A 21,957-nucleotide genomic window follows, 5' to 3' on the forward strand; every position below is an offset into this window, starting at 1 on the left:
GCGTTGTGCCTTGCTGTAATCCTAAATATGAAGAAATGAAGCGAGACGCAAACGTGTTTGTGCCCCCAGAGTTCAAGCCGCAATAAATATATATAATTCTATTGTCTGTGGATGATATATATATATATATATATATATATATATATATATATATATATATATATATATATATATATATATATATATATATATATATAATTAATTAATTAATTAAAACAGAAACAAACATGTGGAGAAATGATTTCGAGCGGTTTGTGGCGGAAAACGACGGTATATCCAGTTTTGGGTAGACAGGGTTTTGATCATGACTCATCATGTCCCCCTTATTCATTTATCGTTTTCTATTATATATAAATGTGAGCTCATTAATTAAAAATGAATGCAGTTTATTAATTATTACAATTGACAATTAATAATTAAAAAGAAAAGTGAATCCAATGTTTATAATTTTTGATCAGAAAGTATTATAGTGATTAATTAATTGACAGAGTACATTAATATTAAAGATAATTTGGTCCGGTCCGGTCCGGTCCCAGCCGGAAAACCAGGTAGCTGCTGAATGCAAAACCCGTATGCGATCGATCGACTGCCGGTAGTATCGAGTATGATATAAATTATTATTATTATTATTTATGAGATTTAACTTTTAATTAAACCTAATAATAATAATAATAATATTTGGCTATAAAAAGCAACCAAAGTCTAAACCATTTATCTTCATCTTATCTCCAACTCTTTTATCACACTTCTCCTTTCAACTCCCTTCCTCCTGCTGCTGCTTTGGAAAAAAAAGGTAAATTCCTAGCCTAGCCTAGCCTAGCTAGCTAGCTACTTCTCTGAATTATTTCATTTCTTTTATCTTGTTTTACTTAATATATGGATCACTGCATGCACCATCATCATAGAAGATTCCTGATTATAAATTAATAATATCCTGTTTTAAGGTTGATTGATTATATATGGTTTAATTAATTATTAGCCTGACTGACTGACTGACTCTGTCTGTAAAACATGCATTCAGAGGATCGATCGATCACATGGCTGATAGAATTCTGACTCGAGTGCACAGCCTCCGTGAACGTCTCGACGGCACGGTTTCGGCTCATCGCAACGAACTCTTGCTCCTCCTTGCTGGGTAAGTAAGTCATGGGTCCAATCTTAATTAATTAATGGACAAACATGCATTATGCATACATGCAGAGATGAATTTATATTATATTGTGTTTTTGCAGGATTGAAAAACAGGGGATGGGAATCCTTAAGCCCCACCAGATTGAAGCGGAGCTTGAGGCTCTCCCTAAGGATGCTCAACTTAAATTGCATGATTGTCATTTTGAAGAAGTTCTAAAATCCACCCAGGTAATTAATAATAAATAAATAAATAAATAAAAGAAGCTTTTTTTGATTGATTGATTGATTGATTGGTGTGTTACTTATAATTACTCGTACATAAAACAAACAAACAAACAGGAAGCAATTGTGCTGCCTCCATGGGTTGCCTTGGCCGTCCGTTTGAGGCCTGGTGTGTGGGAATACATAAGAGTCAACATTAATGCTCTTGTTGTTGAGGATTTGACTGTTCCTCAGTACCTCCAATTCAAGGAAGAACTAGTCCAAGGGCCGTAAGTAGTAGTATAAATCTTTAATCTTTAATCACGATGATACATATGATAATTAATGGATGCATGCATCATGCATGCAGGCAAAATGGCAACTTTGTTCTTGAACTGGATTTTGAGCCCTTCACCGATTCCTTTCCTCGGCCCACTCTTTCCAAGTCAATTGGGAACGGAGTTGAATTCCTCAACAGGCACCTCTCCGCCAAGATGTTCCATGACAAGGACAGCATGTTCCCTCTTCTTCATTTTCTCAAGATGCACAATTACAATGGAACTGTAAGCACCTCTCTCTCTCTCTCTCTCTCTATATATATATATATATATATATATATATATATATATATATATATATATCTAAAACCTTAAATCATAATATCAATAAACTGATCAATTGTTTATTTCAGACCATGATGCTGAATGACAGGATCTCCAACCTGAACGGCCTCCAATTCGTCCTGAGGAAAGCCGACGAGTACCTCAACACCCTCCCATCCGACACCCCCTACTCCGAATTCGAACACAAATTCCAGGAAATCGGTTTGGAGAGAGGATGGGGAGATACCGCTGAACGCGTCCTGGAAATGATCCATATGCTACTAGACCTTCTAGAAGCACCCGACGCTTGCACCCTCGAGAAATTTCTCGGCAGGATTCCTATGGTTTTTAACGTAGTTATCCTCTCCCCTCACGGATATTTCGCTCAGGAAGACGTTCTCGGCTACCCTGACACTGGTGGCCAGGTACCTCAATCAAACCCGCCATGTTCCCTCTCCTCTTCACTTCTCTTCTGTATTCCAATTGATTACAAAATTGTTTGTTTTAGGTTGTTTACATTTTGGATCAAGTTCCCGCCTTGGAGAAGGAGATGCTTATGCGAATTAAGAGACAGGGGCTTGACATTGTACCCAGAATTCTTATTGTAAGACATGGATGGATTCAACCAATCTCCGGCTCCATTCTATATAATGCATATACTAACATGGGTTTCTTTTCAATTAGGTTACCCGTCTCCTTCCAGACGCCGATGGGACAACCTGCAACCAGCGTCTGGAGAAGGTCTACAATACAGAGCACTCCCACATTCTCCGCGTTCCCTTCAGGACTGAGAATGGAATTGTCAGAAAATGGATCTCCCGTTTCGAAGTCTGGCCCTACATGGAGACCTTCACAGAAGTATGCTTCCTCCTCCTTATTATTATTATTATTCTCTGATTTCTCTATCTTCTTATTCGTGTTCTGTTTCCAACAGGATGTTGCACACGAACTGGCCAAGGAGCTGCAAGCAAAGCCTGACTTGATCATCGGAAATTACAGTGAGGGTAATCTTGTGGCTTCTTTATTGGCTCACAAATTGGGAGTTACCCAGGTAAGTAAAGTCTTTGTTTTGTATTTGGCCTCTGTTTTAATCTTGTTCGGAAAAAGTAACCATATTGGAAATTACAGTGTACGATTGCTCACGCTCTGGAGAAAACCAAGTATCCAGATTCCGACATCTACTGGAAGAAGTTCGATGAGAAGTATCATTTCTCCAGTCAGTTTACAGCTGATCTCATTGCCATGAATCACACTGATTTCATCATCACTAGCACTTTCCAAGAAATTGCTGGAAGGTAAAACTTGAAATCATTAATTTAATTAAACGGGTTTTGATTTTGATTTTGATTTGGAATTCGGCTTCTTCTTTTTCATCAGCAAGAACACTGTCGGACAATACGAAAGCCATACAGCATTTACAATGCCGGGGCTGTACAGAGTCGTCCATGGCATTGACGTTTTCGACCCGAAATTCAACATCGTCTCCCCTGGAGCTGACATGGACATTTACTACCCTCACACCGAGAAGGAGAAGAGGCTCACTAAATTCCACCCCGAACTTGAAGAACTGCTCTTCAGCGACGTTCAAAACGAAGAGCATTTGGGCTTTCTCAAAGACCGCAACAAGCCAATTATCTTCACGATGGCCCGACTGGACAGGGTGAAGAACCTAACCGGTTTAGTCGAGCTCTACGGAAAGAACGACCGTCTGAGAGAATTGGCTAACCTTGTAGTAGTCGGAGGAGACAGGAGAAAGGAATCGAAGGATCTGGAAGAGCAAGCGGAGATGAAGAAGATGTATGATCTTATAGAAAAATACAATCTGCAGAATCAATTCCGTTGGATCTCTTCCCAGATGAACCGTATCCGTAACGGGGAGCTGTACAGATACATCGCGGACTTCAAGGGCGTGTTTGTGCAGCCTGCTTTCTATGAGGCCTTCGGGCTGACGGTTGTCGAGTCCATGACCAGCGGATTGCCCACTTTCGCCACTTCCTACGGAGGTCCATTTGAGATCATCATCGATGGAAAGTCCGGTTTCCACATTGACCCTTACCATGGTGATCAGGTTTCTTCACTTCTTGTCGAATTCTTCGACAAGTGTCAGAAGGATCCGTGGCATTGGGACGCCATTTCTCAGGGCGGTCTCAAACGTATCTTGGAGAAGTAATTAAGCTTTATATATAATTAGATTAGATTAGTTGTTTGTTTCTTCAACTAAATTACCGGTTATATAAAATTACAGGTACACCTGGCAGATATATTCCGAGAGGTTGATGACGCTGGCAGGTGTTTACGGGTTCTGGAAGTACGTGTCAAAACTAGAACGACGCGAGACACGTCGTTACCTGGAGATGTTCTATGCCCTCAAGTATCGCAAGATGGTAATAATGAAACTTTGAAATCAATCAAATATTAATGAAAGCAATATTGATTCATTCGATTAATGCGCTGTTTTATATTATTCATTCATTCGTTCAGGCCGAGTCTGTCCCAAGGGCTGTTGAGTAGAGCCATGCCAATCTTTTGAGGGTTTGAATAAACAAGCTTTGCCCTGTCTGGTCTATGTTCCTTTTTGTTTTGTAATCAATGAAAAGAGAGCTGTCTGTTAAGTTGTTGTTGTTGTTGTTGTATGTGACCGGAAATTCCAAATTCTGAAATTTTCATCAATAAAACAAGCCTTGTGCTTTCTCTCTTGACGATGAAAATGACTATTAACAACAGTAAATTAATTAAATGAATAGGGATGAAGTTATTTTTGTACAGACAGATAGATAGATAGGTTAATAATAAAATACATGTGCTTTGGTTAAATAAATATCTCCCAAAAAGGCAAACATTCTATACCTAACCTCCTAAAAGAGCAGAAGGGAATAATAATCTGCATTTGAGACCTTGCTGATATGCCACATTCTAAAAGCCTTAAAATTTGGCATCATGGGACATTCAGGAGCCGCTATTATCCGACTCGTCAGGCGCGGTTCATGGATGCTCCATTCCACCTGCAAATAATGCAGATTAGATTTCATATTTATTTATAGAGAGAATGAATGTGGTGTTGGGTGGTTACACAGACCGTTGGAGTCCTGCTGTTCATCCTTATGGGTCTCCATGTAATTGAGAAGGTATTTGAAGGTCTCTATATCACAAGGAAACGTGAGGCCTCCACTGAGATCAAACCCGAATTCTTCCTCAGTCTTCTCAAGCAACACCTTAAATACCCGATTGGTAAGATAGGTCGTCGGAATTATAAATCTTTGAAGCTCGGACCCAACATAAACCGCCAAGTATCCTTTTGGTACACCATGAGGGGCTTCGTGAGTCTGGCAACTTTCCTCATCCGAGTCACAATATTTGTCCGCGTTCTTCATCCTCTGGCTCATTGCCGGCGAGATACCTCCACCACGGGATTGCTTCTTTTGTTTATTACCCCCCTTTGATCCAAGAGTCGAAATTTGCCATTTTTGGAGAATTGCCTTTAGTCTCACAATCTGCCTGATTCCAGTCACCTTGCTTCTTCCCACATTGACTACGTCCATTGTCATCTTTCTTAAACAAGATTCGGTCCGGTCTGATCTGGGTACGAGATCTGATGATGAGACAAAGAGTTTAACGACGGGGGAGAGAGAGTTTCAGAATAACAAATGATTTATTCAAAAATCACCCGTTATCCTGAAAATCCCTCTCTCTCAATCTCTATCTCAATCTCGAACACAGCAACAAACAACAGATAAATGAATTAACAAGCCCTAATTTCCGATTTCTTATTTGGGTACAGGACGTTTTTCAACCAGTGAATTCATCAAAAGTTCTCCGGCTTTTCCTCACTACCACTATCATTTCTATTCTACCCACTTTTCATTATTTATTTATTTATTTATATATTTATTTATTTATTTTTAATAATATACCCACATTTCTATTCATTCTATTAACAGTAATCTTAATCTTCTTTAAATTAATAATACTTAAATAATTTAAATAAATAAATTCAAATATTATATATTAAAATAAAAAATATATTATATAAATATTAAAATTACAAACTTATTTTATCTTTACTTACTTTTATAATTATAATTAAATGATTAAAATTCGATACATTAAATTAAATAATTTAAATAAATATACACTACATTGAAATAAAGTTATATAAATAAAATTTAATTTATATAATATATATTTTATTTTAATGTTTACTTAAATATTTTATTTTAGTTTATAATATCTATTTAAACTATTTAATTTAATATATATTTATCATTCTCAATTGACTAAATAAAAGTTTTATAATTATAACTATAATTTTAATTTTAATTATATATATATTATATTTATAAAATTAAATAAAATTAAATAATTTAAATAAATATAAATTATATGAATATTAAAATAAAATGTATAAAGATAAAAAATAAATTAGTTATATAATAAAATTAAAGTATGTTCTGATAACTTAGAGTTCATGTCTTATAATAAAATTAAATATAATATATTTATAAAATTAAGTAAAAATAAAAATAAATAATTCAAATAAATATAGAGAAATGATTAGGTGAGAGAATTTGGTGAGAGAATGACTTGGAATAATCTTATTCTTATTCGTTGAAAAAATCAAATAATTTCTCTTCCCTCACCAAATTCCCTCACCAAATTTTATCTCTCTATCACTCTTCATAAATATATTATGAGAAAGAGAAATGATTAGGTGAGGGAATTTTGTGAGGGAATTTGGTGAGGGAATACGTGGCATAATCTTATTCGCTGAAAAAATCAAATAATTTCTCTCTCTTCTCTCTTTCCTTTTACTTTTACATTTCCAACCATATGCCACGTCATTCCCTCACCAAATTCCCTCACTAAATTCCCTCACTCTATTACTCCTCATATATTATATATAAGGTATAAAGATAAAATAAAATTATAAAGATAATTAAAGTTTAATTTTATTTTATTTTATCTTTTATATAATATATTTTATTTTAATTTATAATATTTATTTGAATTATTTAATTTAATATGTTTAATTTTAATTACAATTAAACATATTATATATATATAATTAAATAAAGATAAAATATGTTAATATTTATTTAATATATTGTATTTTAATATTTATATAATGTATTTTATTTTAATATATGATATTCAAATTTTGTTTTAATTATTTAATAAAATATTATTAATTTTAATCATATATATTATGTTTATAAAATTGAGTAATTATTAAGTTTATAGTGGGAGAATTATATAATTCGTGGGTTAATTAACTAGTTTAGTGAGAGAATATGTATTCTGGAGAAGTGAATGAAAATGTGGATATATTAAGAAAAAGTGAATGGAAGATGGGTAGACAGATAAATGATTTTTTTTTACGCAAAGGACAGAGATCATGCCCATTTTTTCTATCCTACATTTCTCTAGGATAAACTCATCAAGTATATCGAAAGTAAGTCTAGAAATCCGAAGCGGCATGTTACGTGGTAAAAGAGATAAAATTTAAAAATGTCACATTTCCAACCCAAAATGTCAATTTTTTTTAATCAAACTTTGATGTTGAGGCAACGTGACAGCCCACGTCGGATTCTTGGTCTTATTTTCATTGTCCCTTCACCGAGTTTATCATTTTTCTATAACCAAGAATCTTTAATTTTAACTATAATCTCAAATTCCAAACATGTTTTTGCAATAATTTGATTTTATTAGTAATTTATTATATATCTTAAAGAAATATTTATTATCTGCAATCTCAAGAGATATATTAAAATTATTCATTTATATTATATCTACCTCTACCTCCTAAATATTCTAATAATAATACAACTAATGGTAACAGAGGCAGGTAATTTTTCTCATATTTTGTTGAAAGTGATTGATCTTTAGATAGTTTGAAGTGACTAGCTAATGGGGTATTAACTGATTTTGTATCATACAAGTTGAATCTGCTAAACACTTTTTTCACATATTTTTCTTATGAAAGCTTGAGAACTTCTTTATCCCTGAAAATTCTCATCTTAAAGATTTATTTTGCATCACCCAAATCTTTCATTACAAAATTTTCAAACAACTCTTTCATTGCAGACTCTCACTTAAGTGATTTATCAGATTGTATTTCTTCCTCGTAGCATTTATGTCTGCCTCTATTTGTCAAAAAGGTATAATTTAGAGATGGGGACCATCTCTCGACTGGTTTTTGACTTCTTCTCAATTGTATAATCGATGTTTGTTGATTCACCTCTAAGGTCACGTTCTCAACGATTTCATCTTCAACAACACATTGGTCTTCTTCGTCAATCGATATATATTCAGAAGAAAATCTCTCAGATTGAACGTACTAGTCTCTTCCAATTTTGAATCACAATCTAATGTCTTCCCAACACAATCTTTGTAGAGAACCCGTTCATTGAAGATAACATTTTTGTTATGAATGATCTTCCGATTTACGGAGCTTACAGTTATAATAAACTGTACAATTGTTAATTAGAGTATTAAGTTTGTATTTGGTTTTGGGCTTGAGCCTGACCAAGAGTTATTTAAGTTTTATTAACTGGATGTTTACCCTAAAAATATGTTATTATTAAGTGTTTATATTATTAAGACATAATTCTAGAGAGATAAAATGTGATGCAAAAACTATATATTCCTCCTTCTCCAAAATCAACGCAAGAGCAATGGAATCAACACTTCACTACCCATTTAGTCTCGACTCAACTATCATTTACATCATTAATGTCGAGTCAATTACATTATGTATCTGATAATATGTTTCCCAAAGATAACTCATGTGGGGACAACATCAGAAGATAACTTTGTTTAATAATATGTTTCCCAAAGATAACTTTATTTTGGATAATATATTTTCCGTTTTAATTGTTTTTTAACTTCAATTTAATTGAAAAATAAAACAATTACATAAATGTTATATTCATTATTTTATGAATGAAATTTAATAAATCATTACTTTACATTTATAAAACAAATAAGAAATCAGGTTCTAGAAATAGTGTTAGTGTCGAATATTATGTCGTCATGTGTCCAATACTATGGTGTCCCGTTGCTTAATGGCAACCAACTCTTGTTGGGTTTGAAAGTCTTCAAGAGGTGAAGTGACAATTTTATGGGACATTTAGAGACGCTCAATGAGAGCATTGAGCCGAATCCTATATCCCTCACAACTTGTTTCTATAGGCCCGTCAGCTCTCGAACAAGATGGTATAGTCCTTTTGGGGAGGTCCTTAACGAAAAGCTACTAAGCTCCTTTTACCCCAAATCAAGTTTCTTCTCGCGGGTTGTATTGTTTTTTATGGAGTTGTGGTCTTGAATTTAGAAGAAGCATTCGCAAACACTAGTAGGGGGTCAAAGCGAGCAACATTCTTGTTGGTAATCTTCTGCAAAATAAAAAAGAAGACACTAGTATTGTAATCGACATATGACAACAAAGAAAGAGAGAGAAAGAGATAAAGTATTTTTTATTGAAAAACAAAGAGATGTGAACATATATTTATATAAACCCCCAAACTACTATTAACCAGACGAAATCTCATCTGATTTCAATTAAAAGCCAGGTTGTCCCCTGTATTTTCGCCGACAACCCAAAATATAACCTGATAGAGGCTCCATGGAAGACTGAAAAACGGAGTGATTGGGCTTCTTCGGGCTTTCTATACCAAAAAGTGACAAAATTAGAAACATACTCCACATCCATCAAAATAAGAAAGATGAGGGATAAGTAAAACAATCAAATGTAGACGAGGCTGAAGTTGCTAGAGACTTTAATAAGTGATATTGGATTTGGTAAATAATGTAATTAATATTGATTGACAGTCTTAGAATATAGGATAGTGGCAACAATTTTTTTTTTTCAGATTCAAGTTTTTTTTTTCTTTTCCGAAATTGTCAAAATCCAAAATATCCATTACAAAAGAAAAGTATCTCGAAATTGGAGATTTTGGGAGAAAAGTGTCATAAAATTGGATATTTCAGAAATGTCCATTTTGGGAGAAAAGTGTCCTGAAACTGGACATTTTGGGACCCAATATTGTTATGTCACATTATCATGAGACTAGAAAACTGAAAAGAATTGAAGACTATAAAATTTCAGAAATAGAATGCATATTACATAATTAGACCTTTACAATGTCACATTTCGGGCTTTCTATACCAAAAAGTGCCGAAACTAGAAACATACTCCACATCCATCAAAATAAGAAAGATGACGGATAAGTAAAATAATCAAATGCAGACGATGCTGAAATTACCAGAGAATTTAATAAGTGATATTGGTTTTGGTAAATCATGTAATTAATATTGATTGACAACCTCAAAAGAAGTGATATTTTATTTTTGTTTTTTTACTTTTTTTCAATATTTAAATTTTTTTCTTTTCCAAGATTGTCAAAATCCGAAATGTACATTTTGGAAAAAAAGTATTCCGAAATTGAACATTTCGGAAAAAAAGTATCCTAATATTGAATATTTTGAAAATGTCCATTTCGGGAGAAATGTATCCCGAAACTAGCACTTTTGTGACCCGATATTGTTATGTCACATTATCATGAGACTAGAAAACCGAAAAGAATTGAAGACTATAAAATTTTAGAAATAAAATTCATATTGCATAATTAAACCTTTACAATGTCATATTTCGGGTCTCGTAATGTCACCGCCAAAATATCAGTTGATTATAAGGAAAAACAAAGTTTTCCCCTAAAACAAACAACAACCCAAAATTATAACCTGATAGAGGCTCCATGGAAGGCCGAAAAAATGGAGCGATCGGGGTTTTTCAGGCTTTTTATACCAAAAAGTGCAGAAATTGTCCATTTTGGAAGAAAAGTGTCCCGCAACTGAATATTATGGGAGAAAAGTGTCCCAAAATTAGATATTTTGAAAATATCCATTTCGGGAGAAAAGTGTACCGAAACTAGATATTTCGGTAGAAAAGTGTCCCAAAACTGAACACAAAATGTGACATTACAGGACACTTTTCTCCCGATATAGACATTTTCAAAATGTCCAATTTTGAGACACTTTTCTCCCATAACTTCAGAAAATAACGTGATAATACGGTTCATAGAAGTGAAGAAACGACTCAAGAAGGATTCGTATATCATCATCAGAAGTTTCTCCATCTTCAATAGTAATATCAATCATCCATTGTCGAAAAGTAATGTAATGGACGTCGAATTTTTTTTGTTGAAGATGTAAACTTCTTTTTCGTCAACGTCTCCATAATAATCTGGGCTAGAGGAGTATATATTTTGGGTTAGAGTAACTATGGTAGTGGTAGTCGAAGTCACAATTGTTGGTACCGGTTGTTTTTTAGATGGCCGAAAAATGCTCGAGTGCCAAATGAAGCAACCTTCCATGTTTGAAGTGAAAGAGATGAGATATTGAAGAGTAAGAGATGTTTGAAGTGAGAGAGATGAGAGTTTGAAGAGTAAGAGTGAATGTATGGTTGTTAAAGTGATAAAAATATTCAGAGTAAAGATATGGCTGTTAAAGTGATAAAAATATTTAGAGTAATTAATGTGATTGACTTGTGATGTAGGTAAATGTTATTAGAGCATATGCAATGAATGACATGTGTCCACATCGGCCAGCGTGTAAAAGGGCCGGTCATTGTTTTTGTTAATTTTTTGCGTTGTGTGTAAAAGCAAAAGAAGGGCAGCGCCCTCTATGCCGGACATGCCAACTCTGACTTTATTAATTATTATATAATATATTATACAGGGCCCTCTATTTTTTTCCATTTTAAAATAGTATCAAATAAAAATAACATTTTAATTATTCAGAGAAAAGGGCGGAATCATTGCAGTGTCTTGCCCAAGTACAACATGTGCCCGCTTTTAACTGAGGTGGAAGAATGATTTGACAAAATAAATGGGCATGCTCTTAGGCTCTCTTTTTTATAATTATGTAATTTTTGGTTTAGGTTATTTTCATTATTTAAAATAAATTACTATAGATAATAAGCTAACCTTGTCAAATTAGTTTTATATAAGTTTAACAATAAAAAGATAAAAATTGCGAAATTTAAAGCTCTTTTATTGTTTATTGACATTTCGTTCTAGAAAATTCTCCAACTATTTACACTTGTTGAAGTATATATATATACATATTAAATAATAAATAAATAAAAACTTTCTCTACCTTTTTGATGTGTACCGAAACTAGACATTTCGGAAGAAAAGTGTCCTGAAACTAGACCGAAATGTGACATTACGAGACACTTTTCTACCAAGTTCAATATGACGAGGCCTAACAAATTAAGAAGACTAATATTATGTAATGTACCCTCAAAAAACACTCAAATAATAACAAAACCACCTGATTTAATATAGCCTCCCGTTGAATTTATAATGATGTCTATCGGTTTGCTTGTACTTTTATGTTCAATGTACATCAACTGTGCGACTTAGAAATATCTTCATCGATTTCTACAATTTTGAACACTCTTCTTTTTTTTTAGAAGAAAGGAGAAGAGGTCATAACGTACCCTTTCATCACGAACAAGCTTGTACACATTCGGAAGATGGACGAATATTCTTTTAGATAAGGAGATAAACAGTTATACATAACAGAAAAAAATTGAAAAATAGTTATACATAACAGAAAATTGATAAACATACAGACAAAAGTCAAAAGTGTCCCGAAATGTCCTGAAATGACACATTTTCGAGACGCTTTTGTCCTGAAATGGACATTATTGTACCAAAATGTCCATTTTGGGATGCTATTATACTAAAATGTGTAGCTAAACCCAAATCGCTTAACAAAATATTGATATCAAAATCGTTTCTACGCTAAACCCTAATCGCTAAAATATTAAAATTGTTTTTACGATAAACCTTAATCGCTAAAATATCAAAATCGTTTCTACGCTAAACATTTCGGCTCCCAATGTAGGACGCTTTTGTACTGAAATGTGCAGCTAAACCCAAAATACAGTTAAACCCTAATCGTTAAATAGAAGATTGATATCAAAATTGTTTCTACGGAACGATAAAAAGATTGTGTAAGGATTTTACCTTGGAGTCCTTGGATTCTTGCGGGACGATGAACCTAGACCAGACGGAACGAAGGAAAGATAAACGACGACGAAGAGAAGACGAAGAAGACCGCTGAAGACGGAGAGCAAAAAATCGCCAAAGAAGAAAGAGAGATAATGAATCGCCGAAGAAGGAAGAGAGAGAAAGGTTGAGCTAGGAAAATATGAAACGTTTATTGTATATATATAATTCTTTTTTAATGTTGGCGTGTGGAGAGAGAGAGTAGGCATGGCAAAGTGGAACCGACGGTTCGGGTACCCGAAGGAACCGAACCGATTGGTTCGGGTAATTTCTTTGATTTTCGGTTTCGGGGCGAAATCGGGGCGGGTACCCAATGAATAAACTGAGTCCAAAACCGAACCGGAAACAACTTAATCAGAAATATGCTATTCTACTTCTCTCTTTTCGTCTGCTGCACATCTGGTTCCCTCCGTCCGCCGCCCAAAGAAAACGTCTGGTGTACCTTTAGTTAGGCTCCGTCCGCCCTCCAAAGAAGTCGTTCCCTCCGTCAGTCATTTTAATGAGCACTAGTCTTTCACCCATGTCTTGATTGCTGACTAAATCTCAAGACCATTGACAGCATAAGGATAATCCTTTATTAGAAGGCGTTACTGATAAATGAGCAATAGTCTTTCACCCATGTCTTGAATCCTGGTGAGTTATTGAGTTCAACCAAATCTTTCATGTTGTCTGTTGATTTGATCTTAAAGGCTGTTATTAAATATGTTATTTCTTCTTCTAATGTTTATGTTTAGATTTAAAAGTAAAATGGGTAAAACCAATCCGTTTTGTCCGATCTATATTAAATCCAAACTAAATTTATTCAATCCGTAATCCAAACCATTTTACTAATTAATACGGATCGGATACAGATTGGATTGAAAATGGTTTGGATAATCCAAACTAAAAAATATTTATATATATCAGTCAACAATTTTTTTAAAAATTTTTTTTTTAAATTTTTTTTTAAAAATTCGATTTTTTTTTTTTAAAATTCGAATTTTTTATTATTATTAAATTTGAATCTGAAAAATAAAATAAAAATAATAATAAAAAAATAAAAATAAAAATAAATATCGTTGTCAAGTGATGATAAGTAAAAAATATATTATATTGAGATTAAATTTAATTTAAAGAAAATTAATTAAAAAATATATTTTTATTTAGATAGTTTGGATAATCCTAATCCAATCCGATTTAATTCAATTCGATCTCAATCCGATCCGATCTCAGTCCAATCCGAAATATCCAATCCGAATTAATATTTAGGATTCGGATTGGATTGGATTTCGGATTAAACCACTCAATGCTCACCCCTAAACATGGGTGGGTGAGATACTCAATTTATAATAATTGATTAATTGACTTTTATTTTCTCCTTACTCTTTTTCACCCTTTTTCATATCAAAATATCTAAATTAGTTTATTAAACTATATAGCTTAATTAGTTGAAAATAAAATATATATTTTATTTAAAATATGATAATTGTACTCCCAATATATTGAGATTATGAGTTTTTCCTAGTTGTAAATGGTAATTAGTTAGAACAAATAGATGTAACATGTATTAGCTTTATTTAAATTTGTGTATATGATTACTTAAAATTAATTTTTATTTATCTTATTTTAAAAGGGTAAAAAGAATAGTTTGAAAAGTGAAAATAAATATTAAATTATTAGTTGAAAATAAAATATATATTTTTCTTAAAATATAATAATTGTACTCCCAATATATTGAGATTATGAGTTTTTCTAGTTGTAAATTGTAATTGTTAAAATAGATAGATGTACCATGTATTAGCTTGATTTAAATTTGTGTATAGGATTAGTAATTCATTTTTATTTATTTTATTTTAAAAGGGTAAAAAGAATAATTTGAAAAGTGAAAATAAATATTAAATTATGGTTTGAATAAAAAAAAATAAGATAGATTAAAAAAAAATTATGAACTTCAAATATGAAATTCGGGTCCGGGTCGGGTCAGGTACCGTCGGGTCGGAACCGTTAAGTTCGGGTCAATAATGGACACGATTTTTCGGGACAACTTCGGGTCCGGTCTGGTTCGGGTCCCCCAAGACCCGAAATTTTGCCATGCCTAAGAGAGATTGAGCGGGGAAAATATGAAAAGTTTATTTTATATATAATTTTTTAAATGCTGGTGTGAAACAACGTGGCAGGTCACGTAGAATTCGTGATCTTGTTTTTGTTGCTCTTAGTTGAAAATATCATTTTACATGAAAATTATTTGCATGTTCATGTGTGTAATATTAAAATATATTTATAGCCATATTGGATGTTTTGCTTACTTAGATTAAGCTTTAAATATACATGATATTATTAGTAATCAATTTGATTGGATTCTATAATATCTATTTTTCTCAAAATCTCATCTTTATTCTTTGGATTAGAGAATGGTAAGAGTACAAACAACATTAAAAAGGCCTTAAATCAACCCGATCCAGTAAAAAATGAATTTATCGATCCAGATTGGACGAGGATAGGGTTTATAATAAAAGAAACTTCTGCACCTATGTTTTTTGGTAACCTCAAGGAAAAATCTGAACTTAATTAGTATTTATAAATGATTTGAAGGGATGTGGATTCAGTGAATATTAAAAGAACTCAGAGGCTCACAGGTACCCTTCAAACCACAGTTTGACTATCAATAAGTTATTAGTATTTGGAAGAATCATTGTCCCACACCGACATTATCCCACACCGATGTGTTCAATATTTGGTCTTAATCGAATATCCGATCGAACCGAATTCAAATTTTATTTTCTGTTTTCGAATCGAATTTCAAACAAATTCGAATTAAAATAATGTTTTTGAATTGGTTTTCGAGTTTGGGTTTTAACTTGAAAACCAAACCAAAAATCGAATTCATTTTTATTTTTTATTTTTTCAAACTTAACTAAAGAAAAAATTTCAAAATAATAAAATTAGAATATTTTGAATTCAAGATTTAATAATAAAAGAAAAAGAAAGAAAATCATAAGTGGTTTAGTGGTAAAATAGTACCTTGCCACGGTTCAAGATATTCGAAGGTTTGAATTCGAATTATTCGAAATTTGAATTCAAACCGAATATTAAATTCGAATTCGGTTCGGTTTTCGAATTGGTTAAAAAATATAAAACTTCGAATAAATCGAATCGAGAAACTCGAATAACCCGAAAACCGAACCGATCATCAATAATAAAAAATATTTATAATCAATAATAATAATGATAGCGATGAATCTCTAGGTTTTTCTTAATCAAACAGATATGGTCATGACCATCAAACAATTTACCCACATTTCATAACTCATCTCCAACTATTTCATGCTGCTACTCTAATAATGGACTTAATTTACATAATTAGAGCATTAGGAAATAGGAGATTCCACAGTAGTCTTTAATTCTCTTGAGAAGTTTACATGCCCAGCGATGGGAGGGCAGATCCTCTGCACGCGACGCTTTATATGAAACAAGAGCTTGTCTGAAACATCAACACAAAAAACCATATATATATATATATATATATATATATATATATATATATATATATATTAAACATGAGACACGACAGACAATAGCTAATCCACATTGTGGAATTATCAACAGTACCCGGAAGATCTGGTTTATAACATAAGTTGAGATTGATGATGATCCTCCGATAAAGATGGTTTTGGAAATGTTTTCTGAGTTATATAGCGGAGCCGTCACAGACGATGTCTTTCAAAAGGGGTGGTGGTGGTGGGTCTTGCTTGCCCTCGAAATTTTAATTTATATTATTAAAATAATAATATATTTCTGTAGGGTACTAGTGGGATTGTTTGGAGGATAATTGTCCACGCCAAACAAGTGAAAATGTAAAGAAGCCTGTTTGTTTTTGCCTTCCCTATGGACGCTGCTCAGTACTACTACCTACCTTATCTTCTTAAGGGGGGGAGCCAGAAGCTATCTCAAATCAGCTTCATCTCAAAATTAAATGGCGTCGACTCTCTCGCTCTCGCACCGCTCTTTCCCATCATTGGCCACGCTGCCAACTCTTTCACCTGAAATTCCGGCCTTCTCCGTCGTTCCAAAATCATCCCTCGCTTCTCAATTTTGCGGCCTTAGACTCTCCTCAACAACCCCACCATCATCTCCGTCGATCTCTCCTTCATTCAAGACTCGCATTTCCGCCAAGGTATATCTTTTCAACTCTAGAAATTGCAATGCGGTTTGGGTTTTGGCCAATTCACCTCTTCAATTCTCTTATGGGTTTTGTTTGTTCTGTAAATTGAAGGTGAACAAAGGTCAGGTACCCCCAAGTTTCACCTTGAAAGACCAGGAGGGAAGGAATGTGTCTCTCTCTAAGTTCAAAGGAAAGCCTGTTGTTGTATACTTCTACCCTGCTGATGAAACTCCGGGTTGCACTAAACAAGTACGTACACACTTCTGCCCTAAACATTTTGATTTTTTATCAGTCTTCTTTTCTTCAACAACCCTGATATTCCCTGTTATATCCACAGGCATGTGCCTTTAGAGATTCATATGAGAAATTTAAAAAGGCAGGAGCAGAGGTGGTTGGAATTAGTGGCGATGATTCATCGTCACATAAGGTAAGATGCATGATCAGATCCGACCAAAGAAATAAACATAGAAATTGAAGTGTTTGTTGCTAACCAATTTAAGTGTTCTTCTTCTTGTATATGGAATGGAATGGAATGGAATGAAAGGCCTTTGCAAAGAAATACAAACTACCATTCACGTTACTAAGCGATGAAGGAAACAAGATTAGGAAAGATTGGGGAGTTCCATCTGACCTGTTTGGAACTCTTCCAGGACGGCAGACTTACGTTCTTGACAAAAATGGAGTTGTTCAACTCATCTACAACAATCAGTTCCAGCCCGAGAAACACATCGATGAGACCTTGAAACTCATTCAAAGCCTTTGATCTTTGTCTTCCTTCTCTCGCCAGCCATTAATTAATAATCATCTTATGTATTTCAATTTCATTTCCGCCCTTTGTATATTTATTTATATATTAAATGATGATTTATATACTCATCGATCTTCAATAGTTATACAAAGTGTTTATTGAGAAACTCTGTCAATTCATATATAGTGTTTTATTTTTATTTTTAAAAGTTAAGACCAACAAGAACATGATCTTCAAATTCCTCCAATTCATTGTAGTCTTGGCTGTTTTAAGAGCGGAGAGAGCTTCAGCAAACCATGTATTTATTTATTAATCTATATATTAATGATGATTTATAAAATCATCCATCTTCAGTAGTTTTACAGACATACAATACAATACAATGTGTTTATTATTATTATTATTATCATGTGATTATATATTATACAATGAAATTAAGAAACTGTGTTTTATTTTTTAAAGTTAAAAATATTGTAAGGCGAACTTGAGCAGTGAAGATCTTCAGACAACTTCCAAAATCATGATCAGGATTCATGAATGCAGAATTCATCTTGTCCATTCTGATCTTCTTCCTCCACTTCATTGTAGTCCTGGCTGTTGTAAGGACTGAGAGCTTCAGCAAACCATGTCTTCTTCCTCCACGAATTCCATCCCATTTCATGGCAGATCTCGTCGCTGTGATTGATGCTGAATGTCGAAATACAGCTCCTCTTGTAGAATCTAGTTGATTTCTTCATTATCTCCATCTCCTTTGTTATCTGTTCAAGCATCCTTTCCACAGGCGGCAGCTTGAATTTGTTGTCCACCAGCCTTGACAACCATTTGCATCTTATCTCCGCCGTGTGCAGATTCGACACGCTCTCCACGTATCCAACATACGCCATGTTGGGTATCAAAGGATTAACAGTTCCCCTAAAAAATATATATATATTAGATTATTTGAAAATGAAATAAGATTGATTAACAATAACAACCATACCTGTATAGAGGCATCAAGCCAGAATTAGGAAGGACAAGGAGGCTACGGAAGGGCTCTGGAATGACATCCATGATCTTTTGCTTTCCCTGGAAACCAGTGCATAGCACGACCACATCAGCCTCTATTTTAGTGCCATCATCGAACTCAATCCCTCCCTCACAAAACCACCAATTCAACGCCTTCTTGAACTCTATTTTCCCTTTTTCTGCCTCCTCAAAGAATTTCTCCGGCAGGATAGCCATTTGGCAAGATGCGTAGTCTTCCTCAAACGGGTGGTCCGGTTTCAGCCCGTATTTCACAAGTGGTAGCTTCCACATCAAGTAAGACTCAATGATCTTCGAAACAACTTTTCTCTGCATGCATGCATGCATCATGAATCCATCAGAATCTTACAAATCGATACTTAAACATACGTGGGCGGGTTCAAAATTAAGTACATACCATGGAGGGGGAGAAGAGACGGCAGAAAAGGTTCCTGGCCAGGCCTTGGTTAGGCCTGTCATGAAGGAACTGAGATGATCTAGTGGAGTAGAAGAGGTAAAAAGGGAGTCCCCATATCCAATAGTGAGGAACTGTCCAGTGCAGGGTCCGAATCACCATGGTACACGCTGGATCTTCTGGACCTGATGAAACCGATCGATTTCATTCCAGAAAAAGAACCCTTAGACCCGGTTATAAATCCGACCGAACTTCTAACATAACACGAATGAATTGACTAAAATTTTATTTTAATTCAACTATATATAGCTTAAAAAAAATCCTCTCTTTACACCAATTAACTATATCTAGCTTCAACGAATCATTCTATATAGAATCATTTGAACAAATTAATCTATGAATTAAATAATTATGATTAAACTTGGACATGCAGATAGCTAGATAGGGCCATATCCTAGTTTAATTAACTAACTTTGTACGTATATACGTACCTTGGTTGGCTTCAGCACATTCATATGCAAGATCAATGGCGGATTTCTTGTAACCGACGATCACAACCTTCTTTCCCTTGAGTAGCTCTGTGGCAGACGATTGGTCGAGCTTGCTGTAATCAAGGCTGTGTAAAACCTGTCCCCCAAATACTTCAGGTCCTTTGTTATGTGGAAACACTGGTATGTTTGGCATGTCACCGTACTTTCCAAGGCACATAACCACAAACTCAAAACTTTGCCACTGCCGCCAAAAACAGTATTAATTAATGTTAATTTGTTACAAAACAAAGAGGAAATGATTAATTAATTACCTGAATGGTTTCGGACCCAGATGTCTGGACTCCGACTTCCCAGACGGGTGTTCCGGTCAATGGACTACCATAATCGGTGGGGGAGTTCCGGTCTCCGATGAACCGGATTTGAACCACTTTGGAGTTGAATTGGACGAACTTGAGGACATCAAAGTGGGTGGCATAGGAGTAAATATAGTCAATGATTTCGAGATGAGATGGGAAGTTGGAATTGTCCCTCTCTGGCCAAGGGAAATCGGAGAATTCGTAATCGCATCGGGGAGTTTGGAGTTTGGTTGTCCTGAAGGTGCAGTGCTTCCACACACCTCCAAGAGAATCTGTTGCTTCAAGCACAACTGGCTCATGCTTACGAAGCTGTTTCGCCGCCGCAACACCGCTAATTCCTCCTCCGATGATCGCAATCTTCGCCATTACTGTTGAAAGAAAGAAAGGATGATTATATTATATATATGTTGCTTGAGAATATTATGAAATGGGTTTGGTTGGTTGGGTCGGTATTTATAGATAATTTTCTGCATGGCTAGCTTTTTATTTATTTTTCTTGTAAATTGAGCTTAGAAAGAAAGAAAGAAATAGAGAGAGAGGGAGGAAGACTTTCTCTCACCTATAGATAGTGTGACTGGACCAGGACTTAAAATTAATTTGACCATGTCCATGCTTAAGGTGGGAATTAATCATGCTTAAGGTGGGAATTAATTTTACATTATTATTATTTGAGACGTGTCATACTCACCCAGGAAACATTAATATTTATTAATATTCTACTTTTTTTTATATATATATATATATAAACTAGTTCATATTGCAAACATCTCCACTAATTTTTGGAAGGTTAATCATCACATTATTACAATTTTAATTAAACGTGACATCAATGTTAAGAATAGGAAGTCCCTTTAATATGATATGATTAACCACTTCAATTCAAATAAGGTGTTATATCTAACATTTCAAATTATCATGAATTATATGTTTTAAAAGATTTTGATATATAATTATTTTAAAAAATTTATGTTCAATGCACCAGCAAGTCCTGCCTAGTAGCCTAGCTAGCTAATTAATAAACAAGTCTTCCAAAAGTTTATTTTTCTCTAAAAAAAATATATATAGAGTTGCTTACGTTAATTAATTATAAACAATTATTTTCTTTTTATTTTATAAATTTGTATGAAATGAATTTTGTTCAAAAAATAAATAAATTAATTATAAATCAAAAAATTGGACTTATAACAAAAACTAAATTAAACTATTACACCAAGTAAAAAAAATGAATAAAGATTCAAGTAAATTTCACCTCTTTGGACAACTTTGAGTTATCTCTTTCAGAATTTTTAGTTATATATTAGATATTGAAAAACTGTATTTATTTATTTTTCAAATTGTGTGCTAATTAGATAGAAAACCTAATAATATATATATATGTTAACCAAAAAAACATTAGACATTATAAAAGATAATAAAAAAAACAACTTCATATGTTTCTCTTTTAATTGCACGTGGTATATATATGACTACATGCTATTGTTTTCCTAATTTTGATATAATTGATCTTAATTATATTAAGACATAATATTTCATGCATACTTAGAGGGGAAAAATCAAAATTAAATTTAAATAAAAAATCAATTACAGGCACAACAATTTTTTATTGATGTATGTTAAAAGTTATATATGAATATTTTTGAAAGGGAAGAACCTTTAAAAATTATTTAATTTATATTTAAAATTGCATATTGCATAAACTATCAATATTTCACAAAATTGTGGTACGTATATATATACTTCCTTTAATTTGACATGTGTTTATCTAAATTATTAGATCTTGCCATCGGAGGTAGACAGA

The 21,957-nt window shown here is 33.5% G+C and overlaps 4 protein-coding genes across 4 annotated transcripts; 2 read left to right on the forward strand and 2 right to left on the reverse strand.

Moving 5' to 3' along the window:
• The first annotated feature begins 1,031 nt into the window (after window positions 1-1,031).
• On the forward strand, window positions 1,032-4,337 carry LOC124912229 (sucrose synthase-like). Its single transcript, XM_047452795.1, has 11 exons — window positions 1,032-1,135; window positions 1,233-1,359; window positions 1,471-1,622; window positions 1,703-1,895; window positions 2,024-2,359; window positions 2,443-2,538; window positions 2,619-2,792; window positions 2,869-2,985; window positions 3,063-3,229; window positions 3,312-4,100; window positions 4,180-4,337. Exons 1-11 carry the CDS (start codon window positions 1,038-1,040, stop codon window positions 4,334-4,336), a joined length of 2,406 nt encoding a protein of 801 aa, XP_047308751.1. The 5' UTR covers window positions 1,032-1,037; the 3' UTR covers window position 4,337.
• Window positions 4,338-4,786: 449 nt separating this feature from the next.
• LOC124912607 (auxin-responsive protein SAUR50-like) lies at window positions 4,787-5,616 on the reverse strand. The gene is made up of 2 exons (XM_047453252.1): window positions 5,011-5,616; window positions 4,787-4,936 (listed from the first exon to the last, which is right to left on the reverse strand). The coding sequence occupies exons 1-2, from the start codon at window positions 5,477-5,479 to the stop codon at window positions 4,917-4,919; spliced, it is 489 nt and encodes a 162-aa protein (XP_047309208.1). The 5' UTR covers window positions 5,480-5,616; the 3' UTR covers window positions 4,787-4,916.
• An 11,262-nt stretch (window positions 5,617-16,878) lies between these two features.
• Window positions 16,879-18,019, forward strand: LOC124911506 (peroxiredoxin Q, chloroplastic). The gene is made up of 4 exons (XM_047452003.1): window positions 16,879-17,159; window positions 17,259-17,396; window positions 17,485-17,574; window positions 17,692-18,019. The coding sequence occupies exons 1-4, from the start codon at window positions 16,959-16,961 to the stop codon at window positions 17,908-17,910; spliced, it is 648 nt and encodes a 215-aa protein (XP_047307959.1). The 5' UTR covers window positions 16,879-16,958; the 3' UTR covers window positions 17,911-18,019.
• A 373-nt stretch (window positions 18,020-18,392) lies between these two features.
• LOC124912302 (probable flavin-containing monooxygenase 1) lies at window positions 18,393-20,531 on the reverse strand. Its single transcript, XM_047452899.1, has 5 exons — window positions 20,115-20,531; window positions 19,804-20,044; window positions 19,316-19,497; window positions 18,875-19,227; window positions 18,393-18,807 (listed from the first exon to the last, which is right to left on the reverse strand). Exons 1-5 carry the CDS (start codon window positions 20,523-20,525, stop codon window positions 18,420-18,422), a joined length of 1,575 nt encoding a protein of 524 aa, XP_047308855.1. The 5' UTR covers window positions 20,526-20,531; the 3' UTR covers window positions 18,393-18,419.
• Between the last annotated feature and the right edge of the window lie 1,426 nt (window positions 20,532-21,957).

Source organism: Impatiens glandulifera, chromosome 8 (genome assembly GCF_907164915.1).
Source record: "Impatiens glandulifera chromosome 8, dImpGla2.1, whole genome shotgun sequence".
Classification (NCBI taxonomy): Eukaryota; Viridiplantae; Streptophyta; class Magnoliopsida; order Ericales; family Balsaminaceae; genus Impatiens; species Impatiens glandulifera.